Source organism: Conger conger, chromosome 13 (genome assembly GCF_963514075.1).
Source record: "Conger conger chromosome 13, fConCon1.1, whole genome shotgun sequence".
Classification (NCBI taxonomy): Eukaryota; Metazoa; Chordata; class Actinopteri; order Anguilliformes; family Congridae; genus Conger; species Conger conger.
In genome coordinates this window covers 17,625,564-17,650,933 of record NC_083772.1, presented here as the reverse complement: position 1 = coordinate 17,650,933, position 25,370 = coordinate 17,625,564, and the positions used below count along the sequence as shown (strand labels likewise).

Here is a 25,370-nt window from a genome sequence, read left to right as displayed (position 1 = left end):
CTAGAATCATCACCTTGTCTCCCGGGGCGAATTCTCTCACCTGTGCTCCCCGGTTATACAGCCTGGCTTGCTCCCGTTGTGCCCGTTCCATGTGAGCCCTCATCATGGGCCAGATCTGGGCCATCCGCCGGTCCATCTGCTCCACATGCTCGATCAGGCTGCGGGTTCGGGATGGTTGCTGTTCCCAAGCCTCCTTCGCCAGGTCTAGTAACCCCCGGGGTCGTCTGCCATACAACAGTTCAAAAGGGGCGAAGCCGGTCGTGCTCTGGGGCACCTCTCGGACTGAAAAGAGAAGATAGGGTAAGAGCTGGTCCCAGTCCTTACCATCCGTTTCAATCATCTTCCTCAGCATGGCTTTGAGGGTCTGATTGAATCTCTCCACGAGTCCGTCAGTTTGGGGGTGGTAGACGGAGGTTCTTAGTTGGGTTACTTGTAGCAGCCGGCACATCTCCTTTAGGACCCCTGACATGAAGCATGATCCTTGGTCTGTCAGGAGTTCCTCCGCTATTCCGACCCTGCTAAAAAGCAGGAACAACTCCCTGGCGACTGTCTTTCCGGTCGCGGTCCTGAGCGGGATGGCTTCTGGGTAGCGGGTTGCATAATCGAGGATCACGAGGATGTACCGATGTCCTCGGCTGGACTTCGGTAAGGGCCCCACGATGTCCATCGCAATCCTTCTGAAGGGAACATCAATGACCGGCAGGGGTATTAGTGGGTTCCGAAGGGTTACCTTAGGGCAGTGGAGTTGGCACACGGCACAGTGTCGGCAGTAGTCTTCCACAGCCTTTTTCACCCCAGGCCAATAGAACCTTGCCAGGATCCTCTCGTAGGTCTTCTCCATCCCCAGATGGGCTCCCAGCAGGTGAGTATGACCTAGGTAGAGGACTCGGGGCACAAACGTTTGAGGGACCAGCAGCTGTTCAACTTCCTCCCCCTGTGGGTTACAGACTCGATATAGCAGGTCTTGTTTTACCCTGAAGAAGGGATACGATGGTGTACTCACCGGCCCTTGGGGTACCCCGTTAATGTCTCGGGCATCTCTCCAGGCTTGAGCGAACTTGGGCTCGTGTAGTTGGGCAGTGCCAAAGCGTGTGGGTGCTTCGGCCTCCTCGCTCACCTCTTGGGGGCCCTCCGAGAAGGCTAGACGGACTTCTCTCTCCGGGGCCAGGGCCTCCCCAAGCTCTTTCTCGGACGCAGTGACGGTTCCACTGGTGGCCGGGGCGCTTGGTTGGCGTTCCGTCTCTGGTGGCAGGGCCTCTCCTTCACTGTCCCCAGACGTCGCGGCCCAGACTGGTAGGGGGGTCTGGCGGGCAGCCCGTCGGGGCCGTCGTGGCCTCGTCTCCCTCAGAGGCCGGGGCCCCTCCTCCCAATAAGTCTGGAACAACGGGCAGTCTCTTCCCATTAGTACCGGTACGGGTAAATTTGGTACAACCCCCGCTCTTACCGTGTGCGTCCCCCGTGGGGTGATTAGGTCCACCCACACCGTGGGGTATTTCCGGGTGTCTCCATGGATACACTCCACGGCCACCTCTTCACCCCTCTGTTCTCCAGCAAAGTCTGGTCGCAGCAGGGTGATGGCGCTGCCCGAGTCGAGCACTGCTTCAGTGTCCTGGCCCCCCACTCGTACCGGGAATCTTGGGGCCTCCGTACTCTGGTGCGCCCAGCAGGTGGTCAGGTACAGGCAGGGGTGCGGTGGGCTGCTCCCACCACTGGCGGTGGGCACGGACACCTCCTTCCCAGGGCAGCTCCTGGCCAGATGCCCCTCCTCTCCGCAGTTGTAACATCTCCACTCGGGCCGTGGTCTCCCTGCGTCGGGTCTGCCCCGGCGATTTGGGTCAGGGCGGGCTGGTGGGTGCTTCACAGGCTGTGGGCCCCTGGTTGGGCGGCTCTGGGGTTCAGTACGTTCGGATTGGAGCATCTTCTGGGTTACCTGGTGGTTTTCGAGGAGGCCTACTAGTAGTTCTACAGAGACGGGGCCCATCTGTGCCACGTACCGTTTGGCGTCCTTCGGTAGGGCGCGGGTGCATCGGTCCAACACCACCCTCTCCAACAGGGGTGGCCCATCTTCCTCGGCCAGCCAGCTCCTGGTCAGGCGGGTCAGGGCGGCGACTTGGGACCGGGCAGGCTGGGAGGCGTCATATGACCAGTCGTGGTATCTTTGGGCTCGTGCGGGTAGGCTGAACCCATATCGGGCTAGGATGGCTCTCCTCAACTTGAGGTAGTCGGTGGCATCAGCCACGGCCATATCTCGATAGGCCTGTTGGGCCTCCCCTATCAGGAAGGGGGCTAGTATGGCCGCCCAGTCTGCCTGTGGCCATTCTTCACGGTGAGCCGCGCGCTCAAACACCTGGAGGTACGCCTCAACATCATCATCGGCTGTCATCTTTGTCAACGCATCTCGGGGGGTTCGTCTCGATCCGTCACGTGGAGCTAGGCGACAGAGTTCGACCACCGCTTCCTGCAGGGCCCGCTGGGACCTCGCCAGCTCGGTGATGACCGCTTCCAGCCTCCCTCGGGCGCCCTCCTCTGCTTCCGCATCTTGCATCTCAGCGAGGGTAGGGGCAGTCAGTCGTCTCCTTCTTCGCTCTTCGCCAGGGGGTGTGGCTTCCATTCCCTCTCAGTTCTCACCCGTGTTGGTTCTGCGGCCCAGGTCAGCTTCCACAGCGTGGCATCAGTTTGCCCGCATTCTCCACCATATGTGGTGCCTCGGGGTGGATCCTGAGGTGCAGAGGGTGGGCACAGCTAGAAACCAACACAGGAGATTGCAGATGTCAGAAAAAATATTTCTTTTTATTTTTTCTGTGTTTTTTTTTTTCCGGGGTATCGGGGATAGCGCCCCCCCTCAGGGCAAGGGTAGGGGAAAACGGGAGAAATAAAAGGGGCCGTTTAGGCAAAAGATAAACGAAGGTTCTTCCCAGACCGGGGTATTTTCTAGGGCTTCCTCCCTCCTCCCCTCTTCGGCCGCGTCAGGGCTGGCGGGAAACACAAAGACAGGGGGTAAATAGGAAGGGATTCTCTCTGGCTCACGTGACCGGCGTCCGTTCCAGGTCTTTGGTGTGGCCGTCCGTAAAGGTGGGGTCTCCTTCAGGGTCAGTATGGCAGGGTGTTGCAGGTCCTTCCTCTCTCTGCTTTCCACGCTCTCATACGCTCAGGAATGGCACCGACTGACTCTGGCTGCAGCCTCGACCGCGCCTTAAATCCCCTTCCCTGCTCATTAGGAAAAGAGGCTGCAGCTGAATCAGTGATTTTCCACTCTGCTCACCCACGTGTGCTGTCCGGGGTCCTGGACTGCAGGTAGAGGGATCTCTCTCCAAGGTGCTGATCTCCCGACCACCTCTTTAGGCAGATATACTCCTTCGCACACCTCTCCCAATGTGTGACGTCTGCGCGGTTGACCTGCACGGGCCCCTCCAGGGTTCTCCACCCACGTGGCGCAACATGCAGTAGCAGGGGTGCCACAATACTCACACACGAACCGACACACACACACACAAAGACGCAGATATACAAATGCACACATCCACACACACACACACATAGGCACACCCAGACTCACTCACAGATGCACACATGCACAAACACAGGAACACACAGATGCACACACACATAAACATGCACACAACACTATTCAGGATCTGTGTATTTACATATAAAGCATTATTATTTTGCTCACATTTCCCTGCCTCTGCCCCCAGTATGAAACACAGTAACTGCTACATGGTTTGGGGAGGAGACCTCGGCAACAGCTCACAACAGGCCCGCTTCACTCAGGAGGACCTGGTGGTTGGCTGCCTGGTTGACCTGGCAACTGGTCTCATGACCTTCACAGCCAATGGGAAGGAGGTGAACACCTTCTACCAGGTGAGTGGTCCCCAACTTTGGGTCTCTGTGTCGAGTGTTTATGTGGTCATCAAGGGCCACTCAGATCAAATTAAATAATCAACGGACAAGATGCTTTTAGAGACTTGTAAGAGGAGATGCTGCTGTTATGGTTTCAACACATCAGATCTTCAGAAGATGAGTTTTACATTTAAAGTAGCTTCAAGAAGACCCCCCAGCCAATTCTAAACCAACATGACTTTTTTTGTGGAAGTAGTCATTTACTTTGTTCGCCATTGTTTTGCTGTGGACTGTGCTGTCTCATGTCTCATTTGGTTCTGAGCTTGGCTTTTTGCATCTGCTGTTTTGGGTGTGAATACATGGTTTACAGTGCTGGGTGAGAATACAGAGTTTACTGTGTTGGGTGTGAATACAGACAGGGTTTGCTGTGTTGGGTGTGAATACAGACAGGGTTTACTGTGTTGGGTGTGAATACAGGGTTTACTGTGTTGAGTGTAATGCAGTGTTTTTGTGTTGGGTATGACAAAGTGTTATTGTGTTGCAGGTGGAGCCCAACACTAAGCTGTTCCCCGCTGTGTTCGTTGAGCCGACCAGCCAGAACATGCTTCAGCTGGAGCTGGGCAAACTCAAGGTCAGGATCTCCCCTCCTTTCAGAGTCTCTTGCATCTTCCTTATCTTTTTATTATTTCAGGTCTACGCAGACTTCAATCTTGGTCAAGCATTATTGCACGATCATTGAGGAGTACAATCTCTTCACCCAACTTTATACCTCCAAAGACAAGAAAAAGTTCTGGGGACTGCACTATAAGACATATATAGGCGCTGGAAAAGGTTCAGAGAAGGGCAACCAGATTGATTCCATGCATAACAGATACAAGTTAAATTAAGATGTAAAATGCTTAATCTCTTTAATCTTAGTAAAAGGAAGATTCGGGGGATTTTTTAAAAGGGATTAACACAGAGAATTACAGGCGATTGTTCAGTTTGAGTTCGGTTATAAATGATAAATTCTGTACAGATATTAGGAAACCACGTGTCGGCAGGAACCTAGAAAGACACACTAGTAAATCTTCATCAACAGAAAAGAGTCCATTTTTGGTGGTTGAGGCGAGTTTCCTACTCATCACTGTAAAGCGCTATATAAAATGTAATTATCTATCTATCATGTAATTATCTATCTATCTCTCCCCCTCCTTCTCCCTCTTTCTCCCCCTTCTTCTTCCTCTCTCTCTCACCCACCTCTCTCTTCCTCTCTCTCAGAACATCATGCCCATTTCGGCGGCCATGTTCCACAGCGAGAGGAAGAACCCCGTGCCCCAGTGCCCGCCACGGCTCGACGTGCAGATGCTGACACCGGTGATCTGGAGCCGCATGCCTAACCACTTCCTGTCGCCGGAGGTGGCGCGCGTGAGCGAGCGCAACGGCTGGGCGGTGGAGTGCAGCGAGCCGCTAACCATGATGGCGCTCCACATCCCCGAGGAGAACAGGTAGCTAACGCTCACCGGCACATTCAAACCTTTGTCCGTTTGCCACAAACGTTGGCTAATGTTAGCTAACAGTTTCAAAATGCAGTGTGGCGAACAAAAATGGCTGCCGACGGGCATGATGCTGTGAGAAAAAAGGTTGACAATTATTTAGCCGTTATAATGCACTTTAATCAATGCAATATTTGTTCATGCAGTCAGTAAGCAGCTAATCAGCTAGCTAGCATTGTTAGACCTAAATCAATTTCAATTATTTTAAAATGAATTGTTAAATTAAATGTTAATTAATTCAATGTTCTCCCCCTCTCCTCCTTCCTCTCCCTCTCCCCCTCTCTCTCTCCCCCTCTCCCCCTCTCCTCTCTCCTCCTCTCTCTCCCCCACTCCTCCGTCCTCCAGGTGCATCGACATCCTGGAGCTGTCGGAGCGTCTGGACCTGCTGAAGTTCCACTACCACACGCTGATGCTGTACTGCGCCGTGTGCGCGCTAGGCAACAACCGTGTGGCGCACGCGCTGTGCAGCCACGTGGACGAGTCGCAGCTGTTCTACGCCATCGAGAACACCTTCCTGCCCGGGCCGCTGCGCAGCGGCTACTACGACCTGCTCATCAGCATCCACCTGGAGTCGGCCAAGCGCGCCCGGCTGCTCACCAACAAGGAGTTCATCGTGCCCATGACCCCGGAGACGCTCAGCATCACGCTCTACCCCGACGAGCAGCAGGCCCACGCCCTGCCCGGGGTGGGGCTCACCACCTGCCTGCGCCCCAAGCCGCACTTCTCACACGTCAACTTTGTGGGCACCGACCCCGACCTGTACACCCTCAGCCCCGTTATACCCCTGGAGGTACGATGATGATGATGATGAGGATCATGGTGATGGTGATGATAGGGATAATGATGATGATGATGATGATGATGGTCTACTACTGCAATGCAAGAACTTCTAATGAGAAATATAAAACATACTTTATGACTGTATAATCTAACTAGGTGCTAATATTGCACAGATAAACATTGAATTAGCTAAAATGAAGTATGTATTATTCATGAGAGAAATTAAATAACAAACAAAGAAAAGGAAAATGTATAAGGCATGTAAATGACAGCAGAGCAGGACTAACTCAAGTCTTTGTAGATGATGAGGGAGATGTGTGTGAAATAGGGGGCTCAGGTAGGAGATCTCCAGGTTTGGCTGTACACGGCCCACACTCTCTCTCTCTCTCTCTCTCTCTCTGTTTCTCGCTCTCTCTCTCTCTCTCTCTCTCTCTCTCTCTCACACACAGATGCTGAAGATAAAGGCCATCAGCATGCTGACAGAGGCGGTGATGGACGGTACGCAGGCCATGCGCGATCCAGTAGGGGGCAGTGTGGAGTTCCACTTCGTGCCCATCCTGAAGCTGGTCAGCACCCTGCTCATCATGGGCATCTTCGACGACAACGATGTCAAGCACATCCTCAAGATGATCGAACCCACCGTCTTCAACGGGGGAAGTGGGGAGGCCGGGGGCGAGGGAGAGGAGGAGGAAGAGGGGGAGGAGGTGAAGGAGGAAGAGGAGGGGGAGCAGGAGGATGAGGGGGTGGGGGAGGAAGAGGAGGAGCCCCTGGATGTGGGGGAGGAAGAAGAGGAGGATGAGGAACTGAAAGAGCTGGGGGCTGAGAAGGAGGGTGAGGAAGAGGAGGAGCAAGCGAAGGAGGAGGGAGAGGGAGAAGGAGGGAAGGTGGATGCAGAGAAGGCAGAGGAAGAGAAGGAGGTGGAGGCTGGTGAGGAGCAGGCCAAGGAGGAAGAGGAGGCTCCTGAGGAGGGACTACTGCAGATGACACTGCCAGAGTCTGTCAAACTGCAGGTTCGTCTCACTCCTAAACCAACAGCCAGTTACTTCTGCTGATCAATCATGAGCTTGTGCCGGAGAGGGGTTATGAATCCAACTCAGCCAATGACCTTTGACTGGTTAAAACTTGTTCTTAGCCAATCAGATTGTAGTAGTAACAGGTAACAGTTTAATGGCTGTTTTAATTTAATGTGTCATGTAAGGGTTTATGGCTGTTTTTCGTATGTAATGCTTTATTGCTGTTTTATGTACTGTTTTGTGGCCTGTTTTCTCCCCAGATGTGTATCCTGCTCCAGTATTTCTGTGACTGTGAGCTGAGGCACAGGGTTGAGGCCATCATTGCGTTCTCAGACCAGTTCGTCAACCAGATCCAGTCCAACCAGCGCATGCGCTACAACGAGCTGATGCAGGCTTTCACGATGTCCGCCGCCGAAACCGCCAGAAGGACCCGTGAGTTCCGCTCACCGCCGCAGGAGCAGGTACGCACGCCGCCAGGGCTATAATAATCGTAATATTAACATCATTCATAAATTTCATACATTTATATGTGTTATGGTTGCTTTGTTGTCATGGGAGATTTGTGTGTCTGTTCAGTTTATAAATGGGAGGTCGGCAGGTTCTGTGTGTGCTTAGGTTATAATGGTAATATTGCATATTTTGTGTGTGTGTGTGTGTGTGTGTGTGTGTTTATGCATTCAGGTTATTCTGCTGACACATTTCAAGCATGGTCCGGAGGAGGAAGACTGTCCCGTTCCAGAAGAAATCCGGGAATCCCTGAATGAGTTCCACAATTGCCTGCTAGCTCATTGTGGTTAGTCCCCACTTGTCACTCGTGTAGTATTTTTATTCAGCCAAAAATGTCATAATTTTCATAAAATTAATTTAGTCAGGACAGCCAGCCAAGATCTCACTTCTCCTTACCTGTGATTACCTGGGCGTTGTGAGGGATGGTGCAGCCAATCACATACTAATAGGGAGATGATGAGTGCAGTGAGTCTGGATCGTGGTTGTGTGTCTCATCAAACGGATATAGCGAGCTTCTCATCTTGCTGGGCATGTCATGAGATTACCTCCAACTGCCGTTTGGGTAAAATCTCTTCTTATGTGTATGTGTGTATGGTGTGTATCTCTGTTTGTGTGGTGTGTGTGTGATTGTGTATCTGTGTGTGTGTGGTGTGTGTGTGGTTGTGTATCTGTGTGTGTGTGTGTGTGTGTGTGTGTGTGTGTGTGATGTGTGTGTGTATATATCTCTCACGACATCAGGTGTGCACATCGAGGAAGAGGAGGAGGAAGAGGAGGAGGACAGGTCCCTGCGTGGACGGCTCCTCAGCATGGTGGAGAAGGTGAAGAGCCTCCGCAAGAAGAAGGAGGAGGACGAGGAACCAGAACCAGAGGAAGAGGCCAAACCCAGTGAGACCTTCTATCTCCACTGCCTTTTAAACAAACATAGGAAATGACTTCCCAAAATATGACCTCCCCAGTGCTGTCCAGTGCATTCATAAAGCTCAGCAGTTGTGAGTGAAGACTGAAGTGGCCCTTGGGTGCTCTAACATGATGTAATGACGAAACCAGGCCATTCATCTAAAAGCTAGATTTTAGTATTTAGTATTTAGCACCGTATGAAGCCTGGTCCCTTGCTAAGTCAAATCAACTGTAACTTTGGATTAAAGCGTCAGCTAAATAACTGTAATGTAATGTAGTGGTTTTGAGTGGAATTTGACTGTTCCTCAGGCACCCTGCAGGAGCTCATCTCCCACACCATGATCCACTGGGCCCAGGAGTCGTTCATCCAGAACCCGGAGCTGGTGCGGCTGATGTTCAGCCTGCTCCACCGGCAGTACGACGGGCTAGGGGAGCTGATCCGCGCCCTGCCCAAGGCCTATACCATCAACGCCGTGTCAGTGCAGGACACCATGGACCTGCTGGAGTGCCTGGGCCAGATCCGCTCCCTGCTCATCGTGCAGATGGGCCCCGAGGAGGAGAGGCTGATGATCCAGAGCATCGGGTCAGTGTGGGCGGGGCTTCGCTTGAACACAGCCACTGATCCGTCTGTGTGGGCGGGGCTTCGGGTTGGATAGTCGCTCATCCTTCGGTTAAACAGTCAGTGTGGATGAGGCTTCGGTTGGATAGTCACTCATCCTTCGGTTAAATAGTCAGTGTGGGTGAGGCTTTGGTTGAACACAACCACTCATCCTTCAGTGTGGGCGGGGTTTTGGTTCACCACAGCCACTCATCCATCAGTGTGGGCGGGGCTTTGGTTAAACAGCCACTCATTCTTCGGTTCAGCAGTCAATGTGCCCGGGGTTTCGGTTAAATAGCCACTCGTCCAGCAACATTAAACGCATCCTCTCTCCGTCTCTCTCAGGAACATCATGAATAACAAGGTGTTCTACCAGCACCCTAACCTGATGCGAGCACTGGGCATGCATGAGACCGTCATGGAGGTCATGGTCAATGTGCTGGGCGGCGGCGGAGACTCCAAGGAGATCCGCTTCCCTCAGATGGTGACCAACTGCTGCCGCTTCCTGTGCTACTTCTGCCGCATCAGCCGGCAGAACCAGCGCTCCATGTTCGACCACCTCAGCTACCTGCTCCAGAACAGCGGCATTGGCCTGGGTGAGGGACACTGCCACCTGCTTATCACTCTTTCTGTATTCTATGTTTGGGGAGACATTGGCTCAGGCAGTAAGAGCAGTTGTCTGGCAGTCGGAGGGTTGCCAGTTCGATCCCCCGCCCTGAGTGTGTCGAAGTGTCCCTGACCAAGACTCCTAACCCCTCAATTTCTCCTGATGAGCTGGTTGGTGCCTTGCATGGCAGCCAATCACCGTGGGGGTGTGTGAGTTTGTGCATGAATGGGTGAATGAGAAGCATCAATTGTATAAATACATTATTATATAAATTCCAACCATTTACCATGTAGATTCATCATTTTGATTGGTTCAAACAAGTTCTTGATCGATAGCATACAGGACTGTAACTCCGCCCAGTGGGAGCTGTTGAAGCAGAGAGCGAATGGAATGATTCCTCCCCTTTGCGTTGCAGGCATGCGTGGCTCCACCCCCCTGGATGTTGCGGCAGCGTCCTGCATCGACAACAACGAGCTGGCCCTCGCTCTGCAGGAGCAGGACCTGGAGATGGTCAGCCACCAAGCATCTCTACTCTACTGATACCCTACCTCATAATAACTATTTATTCAGTTACCCTCCACCGATAATCTGTACTCTACTGATACCCTACCTCATAATAACTATTTATTCAGTTACCCTCCACCAATTATGTCTACTCTACTGATGCCCTACCTCATAATAACTATTTATTCAGTTACCCTCCACTGATAATCTCTACTCTACTGATACTCTCCATCTATTTATTCAGTTACCCTCCACCAATAATCTCTACTCTACTGATACCCTACCTCATAATAACTATTTATTCAGTTACCCTCCACCAATAATCTCTACTGATACCCTCCATCCCCCCCTCTAGGCCCATCCCTTCCTTTTCCACTTTCTCCCCCCTTACGGACTCTGATGTTTCTCAACTCCTGCTCTGCCACCGCCCTACAACCTGTGCCCTTGACCCTATCCCCTCTTCTCTTCTCCAAACTATCACACCTGACATTCTCCCATTTGTCACCTCCCTTGTCAACTCCTCCCTGTCTCCCGGCTGTTTTCCGGCATCCTCCAAGAGGGCCCACATCACTCCGCTGCTAAAAAAGCCTACCCTGGATCCCTCCATCATCCAGAACTACCGCCCGGTATCTCTTCTTCCTTTCCTTTCTAAAACTATAGAACGAGCCGCTTCTACTCAACTTTCTTCCTTCTTTTCTAACAACAACCTGCTAGACCCCCATCAGTCTGGCTTCAGATCGGGCCACTCGACAGAGACTGCGCTCCTCTCCGTCAGTGAGTCACTTCATGCCGCACGAGCAGCCTCCCTCTCCTCTGTCCTCATTCTTCTAGATCTCTCTGCTGCCTTCGACACTGTGGATCACTCCATCCTCCTGTCTGCCCTGTCAGCAACGGGAATCTGTGGCACAGCCCTGGACTGGATTGAGTCCTACCTCTCTGGTCGCTCCTTCCAGGTTGCCTGGGCTGGTTCGGTATCGACACCTCGGCCCCTCGCCACAGGAGTTCCCCAGGGCTCAGTCCTTGGCCCGCTTCTTTTTTCTCTCTACACTCGCTCCCTTGGCCCTGTGATCACTGCACATGGGCTATCCTACCACTGCTATGCGGACGATACCCAACTCTTCATCTCGTTCCCGCCGTCTGATACGCAGGTTTCAGCCCGTATCTCTGCTTGCCTGAGGGACATCCAGAGCTGGATGGACAACCACCATCTAAAGCTCAACCCAGGTAAAACTGAAATGATATTCATCCCTGCTAATACCTCTCCCCATCTGGATCTCTCCATTTCCCTCGGGGATACCACACTCACGCCGTCACCCAGTGCAAGGAACCTCGGCGTGGTGATGGACAGCAGACTGTCCCTTTCCGAGAACATTGCGGCGGTGACCCGGTCTTGCAGGTTCTTCCTATACAACATACGGAGAATCCGCCCCTTTCTCACCCCCTACTCGACCCAGCTCCTGGTCCAAGCGATGGTTCTGTCCCGCCTGGACTACTGCAATTCCCTCTTGGCTGGCCTCCCAGTGTCCGCCATCAGACCCCTCCAACTCATCCAGAATGCAGCAGCTCGTCTGGTCTTCAACCTTCCCAAATACTCACATGTCACCCCCCTGCTTACTTCCCTCCACTGGCTGCCTGTCATGGCTCGCATCAAATTCAAAACATTGGTGCTAGCCTTCCAAGCAGTTAAAGGGTCTTCCCCAGCTTATCTGCAAAAAATCATCAGACCCTACACCCCTGCCAGACCTCTTCTTTCAGCCTCCACAGGCCGCTTGGCACCTCCCCCTCTCAGAACCTCCACCTCACGCTCACGACTACTGTCTGTTCTGGCTCCACGGTGGTGGAACGAACTCCCCGTTGAGGTCAGAACTATAGAATCTCTCCCCACCTTCAAGCGCAAGCTGAAGACACACCTCTTCAAACAGCACCTCTCCCCATCCCTCCCTACCTCCCTGTGAACCTTAATTGTTGTCTCTGTGACTTGTGTATCGGTATTTTAGTTGGCTAGGTAAGCAGTGTTTGGATAGTTAACTTTGGTGACTTTTGCTCTGTTTGTTTGTTTGTTCAAAAAAAAAAAAAAAAAAAAAATGGCCCTTGTCCTTATCTTTGTTGTACAGGTAGCAGTTGAAATTGTACTTACCTCTAGGGTCTTTCAGCGAACTTATCCCTGGTTATGGGTATGCACTTTGTTGTACGTCGCTCTGGATAAGAGCGTCTGCCAAATGCCAATAATGTAATGTAATGTAAATTTATTCAGTTACCCTCCACCAATAATCTCTACTCTACTGATACCCTCCATAACTATTTATAAAAAGGTCTCATAGCACAATCACAAAGTGATTGTCAGTACAGTACAGAACAGTTCTAGCAACTAGAACAAAAGGAATAACCTGCATACTGTGTATGAAAGACAACAAGATAGGACAAGAGATTAGAGCTGTAGGAAATCAGTATATCAGATATTAATACTGCAATATGAAAGACTTTAAAATGGTGTCAACTGACATGGCAACTAAATTATTGAAACAGCTCACAAAGTTCATACTCTCTGTCTCTCTCTGTCTCCCTCCCTCCATCCCTCTGTGTCACACAGGTGGTGACGTACCTGGCTGGCTGTGGGCTCCAGAGCTGCCCCATGCTGCTGTCGAAGGGGTACCCCGACATCGGCTGGAACCCCTGCGGAGGGGAGCGCTACCTGGACTTCCTGCGCTTCGCCGTGTTCGTCAACGGTCTGGCCCTCTCCGTCTTCACCTCATCCTGCTTCTTATCTTTTCTCCACCGCAAACCAGACTTAACCAGAATTTCAGCCTTGCAATATGACTTAAGCTCTTATTTATTTATCTCAATTTGAAAATATTTGCTTGTTTTAGGTTATTGTTTGCTTGAAACTCAAATGTTCTTATTCCATTGGCAAATATTGACTAGAGTGAAACTGCCATACCTCACTGGCATCTTCTTAAGATAAGATATACTTAATAAACTTTACATTATAATTTGTCCTCTGCATTTGACCCATCCTAGTCACTCAGGAGCTGTGTGCTCAGTATATATTAAACTCAATATTAGATGAAAGTGTGTGTTTGTTTTGTGCAGTGAGCAGGGTGAGTGCTGTTCTGGTGACGTTAGAACCGTTGTGCTCTCTGTGTTTTTGGCGTGCAGGCGAGAGCGTGGAGGAGAACGCTAACGTGGTGGTGCGTCTGCTGATCCGGAGGCCCGAGTGCTTCGGCCCCGCCCTGAGAGGGGAGGGGGGCAACGGCCTGCTGGCCGCCATCGAGGAGGCCATCAAAATCTCAGAGGACCCCGCCCGGGACGGGCCCACTGTTAAGAAGGACCGCCGCTTCATGTGAGGGACAGAGACCAATCACGGCCTTGCAGCATCAATGCAACTGAAAAAACACATCACATGATCACATGACATGGCTGTCTTATTGACACCAAATTGATATCAGTGATGTTTTTCCCCGAAAGTTTTTTTACATGGCCTCTGATGTTTGTATGCTACCACATTAGGTATGGCTAAAAAAAGACAATAGATATAACATAATATATATTAACATATATTGTGCTTCTCTCCCATGTCCTGGGAAATTTGGATAGGTTATGTTCTCATTTGTGTTCCCTCTTGTGAACCACCCTTGGGTGCCCGACAGGCTCATGGATCCCGATAGGGTCTCTCATGTACACTGAGAGCTGCAGGGCCTGGATGAGTCAGATCTGAAGACAGTCTGCCCCATCAGTAGCACTCACTAATTGTTCAGTTATCCCTTTTGTGTCCTCACCAAGAAAAATTATTATTATTACCATTATGTGCTTTACCAAGCAGTCGAGCCGAAACATTAAGGGGTTAATTACCCAGGAGAAAAGAAAACCAGGGCTGGATTTGGATTCGAGGGCCAGATTTGATGATCCCTGCTGTGGGATATTTAGGATGTTAGGATGATGTCACACACTTTTTTGTCTGGTGATTGGTTGACAGGTTTGGTGGGGAGGAGCAGCAGGAGGAGAGCAGGGTGCATCTTGGGAATGCCATCATGTCCTTCTACTCCGCGCTCATCGACCTGCTGGGTCGCTGCGCCCCTGAGATGCACGTGAGTGAGTCGGCATGTCGCTGTCAGTGTTCAACTGCTGGCCACAGGAACCGCCAGCGGCGTCATTTCTGTAGCCACATCCCTGAAGTGTTAATTTAGGCTGTACATGTCTGCAGTTCTGCCATCGCCATCTATGGCCTTTCTACCCAAATCTCACCTACCCCTATACATGGGATATAAGACCATAAGACCATAGGCCCCCAATGGGGAGAGAGGGGGAAGGGTAGGATGTTTCAGTTCCAAGGGCCCTGACCAACAGAGATTATGCTGTGCTGTAGTTGTTCATGGATGGGGTGGCCTGGGGTGGTGGGGCCCAAAATGAGATCTTGTCATGGGGCCTGAAATCCCTGGAAATGTCCCTGATAAAATAAGAATTTATTATATTATTATTATTATTATTATTATTATATAATTAATATAATATATTAAAACCATAGTTTAAAAGGAGTCCTTGGTCATGGTTACAGTCTGCACTCTGGCTGCATTGCAGAGAAGAGATACGTGTTTTACCCAGTGGGATGTGAGACTCACACCATGTTGACTCTCCTCTGGCAGTTGATCCAGGCCGGTAAGGGGGAGGCTCTGAGGATTCGGGCGATTCTGCGCTCCCTGGTGCCCATCGAGGACCTGGTGGGGGTCATCAGCCTGCCAGTCCACATCCCCGCCATCGGGAAAGGTGAGGGAGGACGGGAGGGGGGGTGCTTTTAGGAAATAATACCTTTCGTCTATGCTTGTATTCTGTTTAAGTTCTATTCTCACACACTCAGAAATAAAGTGACAGTGGATGTAAATTTTTGTTCTTCGAGGATCAGATTTCCCAAATTTAACCTGAAAGTACAGTAATTCACTTTGGGTAGAAATGAGTATGCTTTCTAAGCAAAATGTACAAAGTAATTATATATTGCTAGCCAGGGGTTTTATGTACCTATAGGGTACTGCCCCAGTTTGTACCTTTTAAGTATTAAGTATCAAGTTTTTTAATATGAAGTATTTATCTCAGTGAGGGGCGGCACAGATGGTGCAGTGGGTAGCACTGCCGCCTCACAGCAAGGAGGTCCTGGGTTCGAATCCCCGTCGGCCGGGGCCTCTCTGTGTGGAGTTTGCATGTTCTCCCTGTGTCTGCGTGGGTTTCCTCCGGGTACTCCGGTTTCCTCCCACAGTCCAAAGACATGCACGTTAGGCCGATTGGAGAGTCTAAATTGCCCGTAGGCATGAGTGTGTGAGTGTGTGAGTGAATGGTGCGTGTGCCCTGTGATGGACTGGCGACCTGTCCAGGGTGTATTCCTGCCTTTCGCCCAATGTATGCTGGGATAGGCTCCAGCCCCCCTGCGACCCTGATCAGGATAAGCGGGTTCAGATGATGGATGGATGGATGGATCTCAGTGAGGACATCTGAAGCTTGTTATGGTGGCCGTGTGGTGGTCGGGGTACTGTTTGCGAGGACTGGAAAGGCCTTCCCACTAACAGCCAAATGCTGTTAAACTGCTCTCCCTTTTCCCTCCATCATTCCTCACTCCGCCCTCTTTTCCTTCCCAGACGGGAACATCATCGAGCCCAAGATGTCCGCCAGCTTTGTGCCAGACCACAAGGCCTCCATGGTGCTGTTCCTGGACAGGGTCTACGGCATCGACAACCAGGACTTCCTGCTTCATGTGCTGGAGGTGGGCTTCCTGCCGGACATGAGAGCCACCGCTTCGCTTGACACGGTGAGTGACTTCGCCCAAACGGCCAAACCCAACCTTCTTATCCGAAGCTTGTTTCCTGGTCATGCTGCGAGAAATGAATGAATTATAGTGAACAAAACAGAAAACAGACTACGGTGGTCACAGAGGGTGACAACAGGTGAAAACGCTGAGGACAAAAAAATGGAGAACAGAGAAACACAGCTGGCGAAAGGGCACAGACGTGACAGATTGTGGCTCTCTCTCCAGGCGGCGTTCAGCACCACGGAGATGGCGCTGGCTCTGAACCGGTACCTGTGCTCCGCGGTGCTACCGCTCATCACCAAGTGTGCGCCGCTGTTCGCCGGCACCGAGCACCGCGCCATCATGGTGGACTCCATGCTGCACACCATCTACCGCCTGTCCCGCGGGCGAGCCCTCACCAAGGCCCAGAGGGACATCATCGAAGACTGCCTCATGTCCCTGTGCAAGTGAGCGCTGCCCCGTGTGTCTGTGTGTGTGTGTGTGTGTGTGTGTGTGTGTGTGTGTTTATGTATGCGTGTGTGTGTGTGTGTGTGTGTGTGTGTGCATCATTCATCTGGATTCATTGTGTTCTCTTTCTTCCTTTCTCTTTCTCTCTTCCTCTCTCACTAACTCTCACTCTCACTCTCTCCTTTTCTCTCCCTCTCCCCATTTTCTCTTTTTCTCTCACCCTCGCTCTCTCTCCCTCCCTTTCTTTCTCTCTCTGTCTCTCTTTCTCTCTCTCCCTCTCAGGTACCTCCGCCCCTCCATGCTGCAGCACCTGCTAAGGCGGCTGGTGTTTGATGTGCCCATTCTCAACGAATACGCCAAGATGCCCCTCAAGGTGGGCGGAGCAATGAGGACTGCCAGCCTATGGGATTTAATGTTTCATAATGATCACTATCTGCAGATGGAACCCAATAACTCTTAAATTCTGTTGAACTCCTTTTTAGTGACTTGTTACTAATTAGATTAATTTTTCCATTTTATCTTAGATTTAACCTTAATTTCTTGGTGAATTTTAAAAGATCAATTTAATAAGGATTCTATTGCTTCTTCTTTCTTTTTTTTCTTTGCTTGTGCTGGCTGCAGCTATTGACCAATCACTATGAGCGATGCTGGAAATACTACTGCCTGCCCAATGGCTGGGCCAATTTTGGCGTGACATCAGAAGAGGAGCTGCATCTCTCCCGAAAACTCTTCTGGGGCATCTTTGAGTCCCTCGCACACAAGGTCACTGCCATTTCTGTATCAGCCTATCGTAACTTGAAATGAACTACAACTATAACTATATTTATAGGTGTGGGCCCAATACTAACATTTTGTTCCAGAGATGATGAGATGTATTTATACTGCTGTCAATGAAGTGAAATGAAGTGTCTCAAGAAGCTGCTTAGTCATAGTCATCTGAGCCTCTTATTTTCCATTTATGTGTGATTAATATTTTTTGTCAGTTGAACTCCCAGACACACCAGTCATTCTCTAGACTCATGTTCAGTACATTTAGATTTTATTGACATCTGTGCTCATTTTCACGCTCTCTTGCTCTCTGTCTCTCTCCCCTCCTCTCCTCCCTCCTCTCTCTCTTTCTCCCCCCCTCCCTTATCTCTCTCTCTCTCTCTCTGTAGAAATTTGATGCAGAGCTGTTTAAGATCGCCATGCCCTGTATCTGTGCCATTGCCGGGGCTATACCCCCGGACTATGTGGACGCCAGTTTCACCAGCACTGAGAAAAAGGCTTCAGTCGACGCTGAGGGCAACTTCGACCCCAAACCTGTGGAGACCACCAAGTAAGAGATGTTACTTCGACCAGGGCCACTGCACACGCATTCACATTCAAATGAGCTTCATTTTGCTTAAGGATGAAAAAACTAGTTAAATACTATAAACTTATAAACAGAACACATACGTGTATGTGTGGGTGTGTGTGTGTGTGTGTGTGTGTTTGATCTGTTCATGGTGTGTATTATTGTGTAATGTCATGTGATGTATAAATTAGTGTAAAGACACACAACTACTACTCAACTCATACGTTGAGGGTCCCAGAATTCAACCAGTTTAAACAGGAAACCCATATGTTAAATTAAATGGCACAATTAATAGCTCATCTCCGTGAATGGGAGTGTGTTCCGTGCTTCGACCCTCTGTATTCTCGCTCATTTAGTCACCTGACTCTTTTTGCTCCCCACAGCACCATCATCCCTGAGAAACTAGATGCCTTCATCAACAAATATGCAGAACATACTCATGACAAGTGGGCCTTCGAAAAGGTATCGCACACACCCCAGTACTGACTGACCAGTACATAAATTATATGTTTCTGCTCCCGACCGCTCGGTTGTTCTTTGTGTTTGATCGTCCTGACCCCTCACGATGTCGCCTCGGGTTCCAGATTCAGAACAACTGGACGTATGGGGAGCTTCTGGACGAGAACGCCAAGACCCACCCCATGCTGAGGCCGTATAAGACCTTCTCAGAGAAGGTCAGAGCCCTGTCTGTGTCTGACGCCAGGAGAGCACTGCACCTTCTGTCTGGCCCTCTCTCTCTGTCTCTCTCTCTTTCTCCCTCTCTCTCTCTCTCTCTCCCTGTGCCCCCAACCCCAGACTGTCCAATAGCAGTGTTCCCCCAGGGTGGGATTGCCCAATAAGTGTGCTCTCCCAGGATGGGACTGTCCAATAGGAGTGTTCCCTCAGTGTCACACTGTCCAATAGGAGTGTTCCCCCTGGGGGGACCTGTGAAATAGGAGTGTTCCCCCATAGTGGGACTGTCCAATAGGAGTATTCCCCCAAGGTGGAACTGTCCAGTAGGAGTGAATCCCAACCTGAACACTCTGACAGTTTGAAATGCTTACACAATGCCTAGTAAATAGAATATTTGTTCGCCGATGATTGTATGTGCGTGTGTGTCCCTCAGGACAAGGAGATTTACCGCTGGCCCATCAAGGAGTCGGTGAAAGCCATGATCGCCTGGGAGTGGACTCTGGAAAAAGCCAGGGATGGAGAGGAGGAGAAGGTTGCAAAGACGACGACACGCAAGATATCGCAGACGGCCCAGGTAGAGGAGCGGAGGAGTGAGGGATGGGGGGAGGGAGGAGGAGGAGGAGGAGGAGGAGAAGGGGGGAATTCTGGAGTTCAGATGTAGACCTTTCCTTCACCTGCTCCACTCTGCGTGTTCCAGGCCACCTATGACCCCAGCCACGGCTACAGCCCCCAGCCCATCGACATCTCTGGCATGGCCCTGTCCCGGGAGCTGCAGGTACCTCTCAAACCCGTTCATCCACTGTCACTCCTCCTCGCACCAGCTGAGGGTCAACACCCACTGTTGGATAAACTGTTTTTTTTGTCCTTTGCGTAAGCATGACTGGTGAATGTTGGTGATTATATACATGAGACTAAAATACCGAAAGACGTACTTTGTCCTTTGTTTATATTTTTCTCCTTACGCAAGAGCTGATTAGAATTGTCTTGCCGTATGTGATCACACTCCCACTCTAGCCCAATGGCTGATGGGTATTGTAGGTGATTGCTGTACGTGATGATACTTCATGGGTATTGTAGGCGATTGCTGTACGTGATCATACTTGATGGGTATTGTAGGCGATTGCTGTACGTGATTATACTCTCTCCATCTCTAGTCCATGGCGGAACAGCTAGCAGAGAACTACCACAACACCTGGGGCAGGAAGAAGAAGCTGGAGCTCCATGCCAAAGGTAAGGTAGCCATGGAAACAGTAGGAATCTCAGTCAATGAGTACAAAATAAATACTTCAGACAGTCTCTTGGTCATCCTTAGCAGAGGCTTAGCTTGTTAGCATGTAGGCTACAAAGGTTGGTAAAGGGATTTATTCTGTTTTTGTTTAGGGGGCGGAACCCACCCCCTGCTGGTGCCCTATGACACCCTGACGGCCAAGGAGAAGGCTCGGGATCGAGAGAAAGCCCAGGACCTGCTCAAGTTCCTGCAGCTCAACGGATACGCTGTGACCAGGTACCTCCCCCGTACCTCCTGTATCACATTCATGGAATATGGGTATCGCAAATTCACATCCTTACTCTTCCTGCATTCGACTGTTAAAGCAAATTATTAAATGATTTCCTTTTTTTGTTCTTTTATTAATTCCTTATGTTTAAGCATTTGTTATTGGGGGCAGTTTAATGTGTATTATTGTTGTGATGATTGTTTTTTTTATCACTGCTGTTTTCTCTCTCTCTCTCAGGGGGATGAAGGACATGGAGCAGGATATCTCCTCCATAGAGAAGCGCTTTGCCTACGGCTTCCTGCAGAAGCTGCTCAAGTGGATGGACATCGCTCAGGAGTTCATTGCTCACTTGGGTACTGCGGGGGTGCGGTGGGGGGCGTGATGCGTCTTGTCCTGTTGTATTTACAGAGGCTGTGGTTAGTAGTGATACTACAGTTAGACTGCAGTGAGACTGTCCTGTTGTATTTACAGAGGATGTGGTTAGTAGTGATACCACAGTTAGACTGCGGTGAGACTGTCCTGTTGTATTTACAGAGGACGTGGTTAGTAGTGATACCACAGACTGCAGTGAGACTGTCCTTTTGTATTTACAGAGGCTGTGGTGAGCAGTGGCAGAGTGGAGAAGTCACCCCATGAACAGGAGATTAAATTCTTCGCTAAGGTGAGAGGAGATCCCCAGTCAGAGACACTGCGGCGATACAATATACGAAGGCTATGCTACGGGTCACCTGTGTGCTGAATGCAGTCTGATGTAGACATGCGCTTAACTCTGACACACACATTACAACATCATACACATCTGCAATGCATCTTGTATAGTTCAGGGAAAATGTACGGCCTTAGTGGCCCCCAGGAAGCAGTAGTTGAATAACCCTGCTGCAGATGTTGGTTCATTAGTGCATTACTGTGTGCACCTTTGTCAGTGGTGGTGGTTTATGAGGACTTATTTTTTCGCCCTCAGATCCTGCTTCCGCTGGTGAACCAGTACTTCAAAAACCACTGCCTGTACTTCCTGTCCACCCCGGCCAAAGTGCTGGGCAGCGGAGGCCACTCCTCCAACAAGGAGAAGGAAATGATTGCCAGGTAACGAGCGCAGTGCACATTACACCAGACTCGGGTAACTTACTGAGACGGGTCCTCTCAACACAGTCAGAACACAATTTCACACACATTTCCCAGGTCACGCATTTACATTTTTACACACACTGTTACACGCTAGGAGATGTGTCCAAAGGTATACACACATTCACACAAGCACACACACACACGCGCGCACAGACACACACACACACACACACACACACACACACTTAAACCACTCTCGGTAGACAGCCTGGACCCACTGTCAGACACTCTGGACTGTGACTGTATGTAAAGCATCTTGATATTTTGACAGTTTTCTGTTTAAAGTGTTATATAAATTAAATTGACTGACTTGAATGAACTGGACTGGACACTGTCATTGTACATACTTTTCAGGAGACTTCTCTTGGTGTCAGTTTGATATTCCATGTCTTTATTTTGCTGAAATGTGTATTTTTTTAGTATAGGCTCAATTTTGTAAGTCCCATCCAAAACAAGATATAATGAGAACTAATTCTGTGCATATTTACTGCACAATCGCACACCAGGAGTATTTTTACAAGATTAATTATCCTATAACATGCTGAGTTGTGAGTACACCCACTTAATGCTCCCCTGTTACACTGTAGATAACTGTCATTACACTACTGACTCCACTACAGTTATAACCTGTCTATACTGCTGTTATAACCCCTATATAACAAAATCCATTACATACTTATGAAGCTGTTATGGCCATAAACTCTGTCCTTTACCTGCCCCATATACCCTGGTCTCCCTCACTTTCCATCCTTGTATCCTCAGTCCACTTCTTTGGAGCTTGTTCTTTAATGTCCCCAGCTCCCCTAGCCAGAAGCTCAACCCCTCTCTCTTCCCTGCATCCTTCCTTTCTTTTTCCTGTTTTTTCCTCCTCTCTTGCTTTAGTATCTTCTGTAAGATGGCAGCTCTGGTGAGACACAGAGTTTCTCTCTTTGGTAAGGAACCTGCATGGAGGCCTGGTGCCTCTGTCGTTTGCCTCCGTCCCTCTTTCTTTCATCCCTCCATCCTCACTCTTTATTTCCTCTACTTTTTCTATTCTAGTTTCTGTTCCATCCCCACGTCCCCTCATAACATTAATTTCCTTCTTTTTCTTTCTGCCACCCTTTCTCTTTTCTCCTTTCTCCCTCCCTCACCTGTCCTCTTCTCCTCCACCTTTTCCCATGCTGTCTTTCCTCTCTTATACTCTCAGTCCTTTCTTTCTTCCTGTCTCTCTCTGTAGCTCTACTGTGCTTTGCTTAGCTCTCTCTCTCGCCCGTCTTTATGTGTGTTTGAGCTCTAGAAGTCCCTTTAACTCCAGGCCACAGATTTCACTAACCTTAGGGGGACCGCTGTATGTATGTATGTGTGTGTGTGTGTGTGTGTGTGTGTGTGTGTGTGTGTGTGTGGGTGAGGACTCTGTGCTCCAGAGATATCAGTGTATCACTGTCCCATGACCATTGGAACCAAAAATCAACTCTACTGTTCATAGATCTACTGTAATCTGAAAAACTGTAATGCTGCTCTAAAATTTCTGAAGATTACAGAAAATTAAGTAAAAATAACAATAACAACAAGTTTATACACATGGATTAGCAGCCTAAAAAGTCTGCTGGAGTGCTTTCAATTTTCAATTTTTCAATTTTACAAGCATGTAAAGGCATGAAGTATTGTACAGTACGTACATTTTTAACCATATCTGGGAATTTATTGTGCCACTTTGTACAGCATATTACTTCCATTAGAATTATGTGAAACGTATCTTCATTTAATGTAATTCATAAAATAGTGGTGCAGATGTTGCTGCTGGTTCTGGTTCTGATGAAATCCTGGAGCACTCAGACTTGGGTCCTTGTTCAGGTCGGTGTGACCCTGTGGGTATGAGACTCGGGTTCACCTCCAGGCTGGGCAGAGAGTTGGACTGAGGGTGTCAGCATGAGGGTTGCATTGCAATTTTTTATCATTCAATAACCAATCTAACAGGAAACACTGTGATGTAATCGGCTGGCTCTGTAACCTGGCCCGCTTGGGGCAGTATCAGTTTCTGTGCATCTTTTGTTCATGTCCTACTTCCTGTTTCATTACTAACTTCCTCCCTTCCTCACAAAAGGAACAATCCTAACAGGAACTGTAGCGATGAGGTGTCTTTTTGAGAAACTATTATTATTGATAGTATTTTTTTTTTTGTGGAATGAGAAAGTCCAAACTAAATTCATCATTAAGCCTGAATGATAATATGCCTGGAAAGCGCCTTCCTTTAACTACTAACAAAAGCACAACTCAAGTTTGCACCCCTGAATTTAACATTTCCATTTTTATTTTGAAATGACCTAGATTCACCTCATGTCATTTTGCTGAACACCTTATATTTTAAAAATCAGGCCAGTTTAGGCAGGCTTTTTTTGTGTGTCCACACCGGTAAAGCACACACTATGAGACTGGGTGCAGATTTTAGGTGTGTATCCTGCCTCCGGATGGCAGAGCTAGTGACAGCTGTCAGAAAGAGTTGTCTTGGTAGCAGCCCTGTACTGTTTGTTGCACCCCAGGAACGGACGCCTCTGCAGTGGTCAACTGTCTGCACATCCTGTCTCGATCGCTGGATGCAAGGTAACGCACACTCTTGCTGATAATTAAACTGTGTGTTTGTCTGGGTGTGTGTGGTTTTACCCAAAATGCTAGCCATTTTGCAATAACTCATGCTATATGTATAAGGGTGGGGTTTGAGCGGAGGACCAAGTGCGACTGAAAAAACCCCTCCTAGATCCCAGGGGCGGAGTACAGGGATAAGTGGGACAAAAAATGAGAATAACTCCCATAAAAGGGGGGAGAAACAAAAACAAACCCGAAGGCGATTCTTAATAGGGAAACAGAAAAGGAGCCCAAAATGGCTGAAAAATTAAAACGACCCTTAGAAAACAGGGCGAGTGTAGCGACCAGTAACTGTGCTGAATAACGAGCACAGAGAGTGCCCAATCAGGGGCAATGAAATAAACAGCATAGGCTAAACAAAAACCATGAGGCGCAGCTCAGGAATAAACACAAACCAAAATACATTTACCGGGGACAACGTCCCTCTACCGCCGGCTCACACTAGCCCAAAATAAAAAAATTAAAATAAACCCTTAGGGAAGGCGTCGGTAAAACCACACCAAACGCCTCCCTACCTTTCAGAATAACTGTTTTGGTTAAGTTTGGTTAAGTGAACACACACCTGCAGAGTACCTGACTCAAACCTAGAGTCCACCGTGTGCATTTACCGGCTTGGTGTTAGAGTGAACAGTAACACAAAAGCACTGAGGCTCATACAAAATGGCCTTAAATACTCTGCTGGGAGGTCATTCCCCTAATGCAAATGAGGAACAGGTGATAACAATGATCCCAGGCCCTCTAGAGGTCACCATGGGAATAACCTCCCACCATGACAATATGGGGCAACTGCCAAAATAATTTTATCATTGAAGAAGATAACATGCCTCCCACTCTCACAATTTGTGCAGCTTTATTGTTGTAATTGCATCTTTCTCCAAGTATATATTTTTGTGTTATTGTAAATGTAATTGTAAATGTCCCATCTCAACCAACTGGCTAGTATTCAACTGCAGTCTCCGGGCATGAAGGAAGGAGCCATTATTGCATAAAAAATCTTTTCATAGTGTTCATTATTCTCCCTCTGTCTCTCTCTCCCTCCCTCCCACTCCCTGTCTCAGGACGGTGATGAAGTCGGGGCCGGAGATTGTCAAAGCAGGCCTGCGTTCCTTTTTCGAGAGCGCGGCTGACGACATCGAGAAAATGGTGGAGAACCTCAAACTCGGGAAGGTGTCCAGCCGGAACCAGGTCTGTGTGTCCTCTGTGTTCTGACCCAGTTGGAGCAACTGGCCACTGGTTCATTAGCAAAGCACATACCAGGAACTTTGTCAGATGTGTAAACCTGATCAGGCTGGTAACATAATGACCCTGTAAAGTGAGACTACCAAAATATATAAAATATGAAATATAAATATGCTATATGCTCTCTCTCTCTCTCTCTCTCTCTCTCTCCCTCTCTCCCCCCAGGTGAAGGGAGTGGCCCAGAACATAAACTACACCACCATCGCCCTGCTTCCCGTGCTCACCTCCCTGTTCGACCACATTGCCCAGCACCAGTTTGGAGATGATGTCATCTGTGAGTCAGTGGACAATAAGAATGTGTTGACACACTTGTATGCAGTCTGATGTTGCCATACTCTTTTCTCTTTGTTGTTGATCCCCT

The 25,370-nt window shown here is 49.3% G+C and overlaps 1 protein-coding gene across 7 annotated transcripts in view; it reads left to right on the top strand.

Moving 5' to 3' along the window:
* The window catches only part of ryr1b (ryanodine receptor 1b (skeletal)), a 105,591-nt gene that overhangs the window by 37,931 nt on the left and 42,290 nt on the right, over positions 1-25,370 (top strand). For all 7 annotated transcript variants that reach the window (XM_061216712.1, XM_061216710.1, XM_061216707.1 and 4 more), the window contains exons 32-64: positions 3,696-3,861; positions 4,385-4,471; positions 5,101-5,327; positions 5,721-6,165; positions 6,605-7,165; positions 7,429-7,629; positions 7,850-7,961; positions 8,414-8,560; positions 8,882-9,155; positions 9,516-9,766; positions 10,193-10,287; positions 12,872-13,007; positions 13,438-13,621; positions 14,255-14,366; positions 14,922-15,042; positions 15,903-16,072; positions 16,298-16,518; positions 16,802-16,892; positions 17,141-17,281; positions 17,677-17,837; positions 18,239-18,317; positions 18,440-18,529; positions 18,961-19,101; positions 19,225-19,302; positions 19,682-19,757; positions 19,908-20,031; positions 20,261-20,376; positions 20,617-20,684; positions 20,985-21,106; positions 22,031-22,080; positions 23,668-23,728; positions 24,829-24,955; positions 25,175-25,283. In XM_061216712.1, the coding sequence (XP_061072696.1) occupies positions 3,696-3,861; positions 4,385-4,471; positions 5,101-5,327; positions 5,721-6,165; positions 6,605-7,165; positions 7,429-7,629; positions 7,850-7,961; positions 8,414-8,560; positions 8,882-9,155; positions 9,516-9,766; positions 10,193-10,287; positions 12,872-13,007; positions 13,438-13,621; positions 14,255-14,366; positions 14,922-15,042; positions 15,903-16,072; positions 16,298-16,518; positions 16,802-16,892; positions 17,141-17,281; positions 17,677-17,837; positions 18,239-18,317; positions 18,440-18,529; positions 18,961-19,101; positions 19,225-19,302; positions 19,682-19,757; positions 19,908-20,031; positions 20,261-20,376; positions 20,617-20,684; positions 20,985-21,106; positions 22,031-22,080; positions 23,668-23,728; positions 24,829-24,955; positions 25,175-25,283 (5,144 nt within the window). The remainder of the gene's footprint in view (positions 1-3,695; positions 3,862-4,384; positions 4,472-5,100; positions 5,328-5,720; positions 6,166-6,604; positions 7,166-7,428; positions 7,630-7,849; positions 7,962-8,413; positions 8,561-8,881; positions 9,156-9,515; positions 9,767-10,192; positions 10,288-12,871; positions 13,008-13,437; positions 13,622-14,254; positions 14,367-14,921; positions 15,043-15,902; positions 16,073-16,297; positions 16,519-16,801; positions 16,893-17,140; positions 17,282-17,676; positions 17,838-18,238; positions 18,318-18,439; positions 18,530-18,960; positions 19,102-19,224; positions 19,303-19,681; positions 19,758-19,907; positions 20,032-20,260; positions 20,377-20,616; positions 20,685-20,984; positions 21,107-22,030; positions 22,081-23,667; positions 23,729-24,828; positions 24,956-25,174; positions 25,284-25,370) is intronic.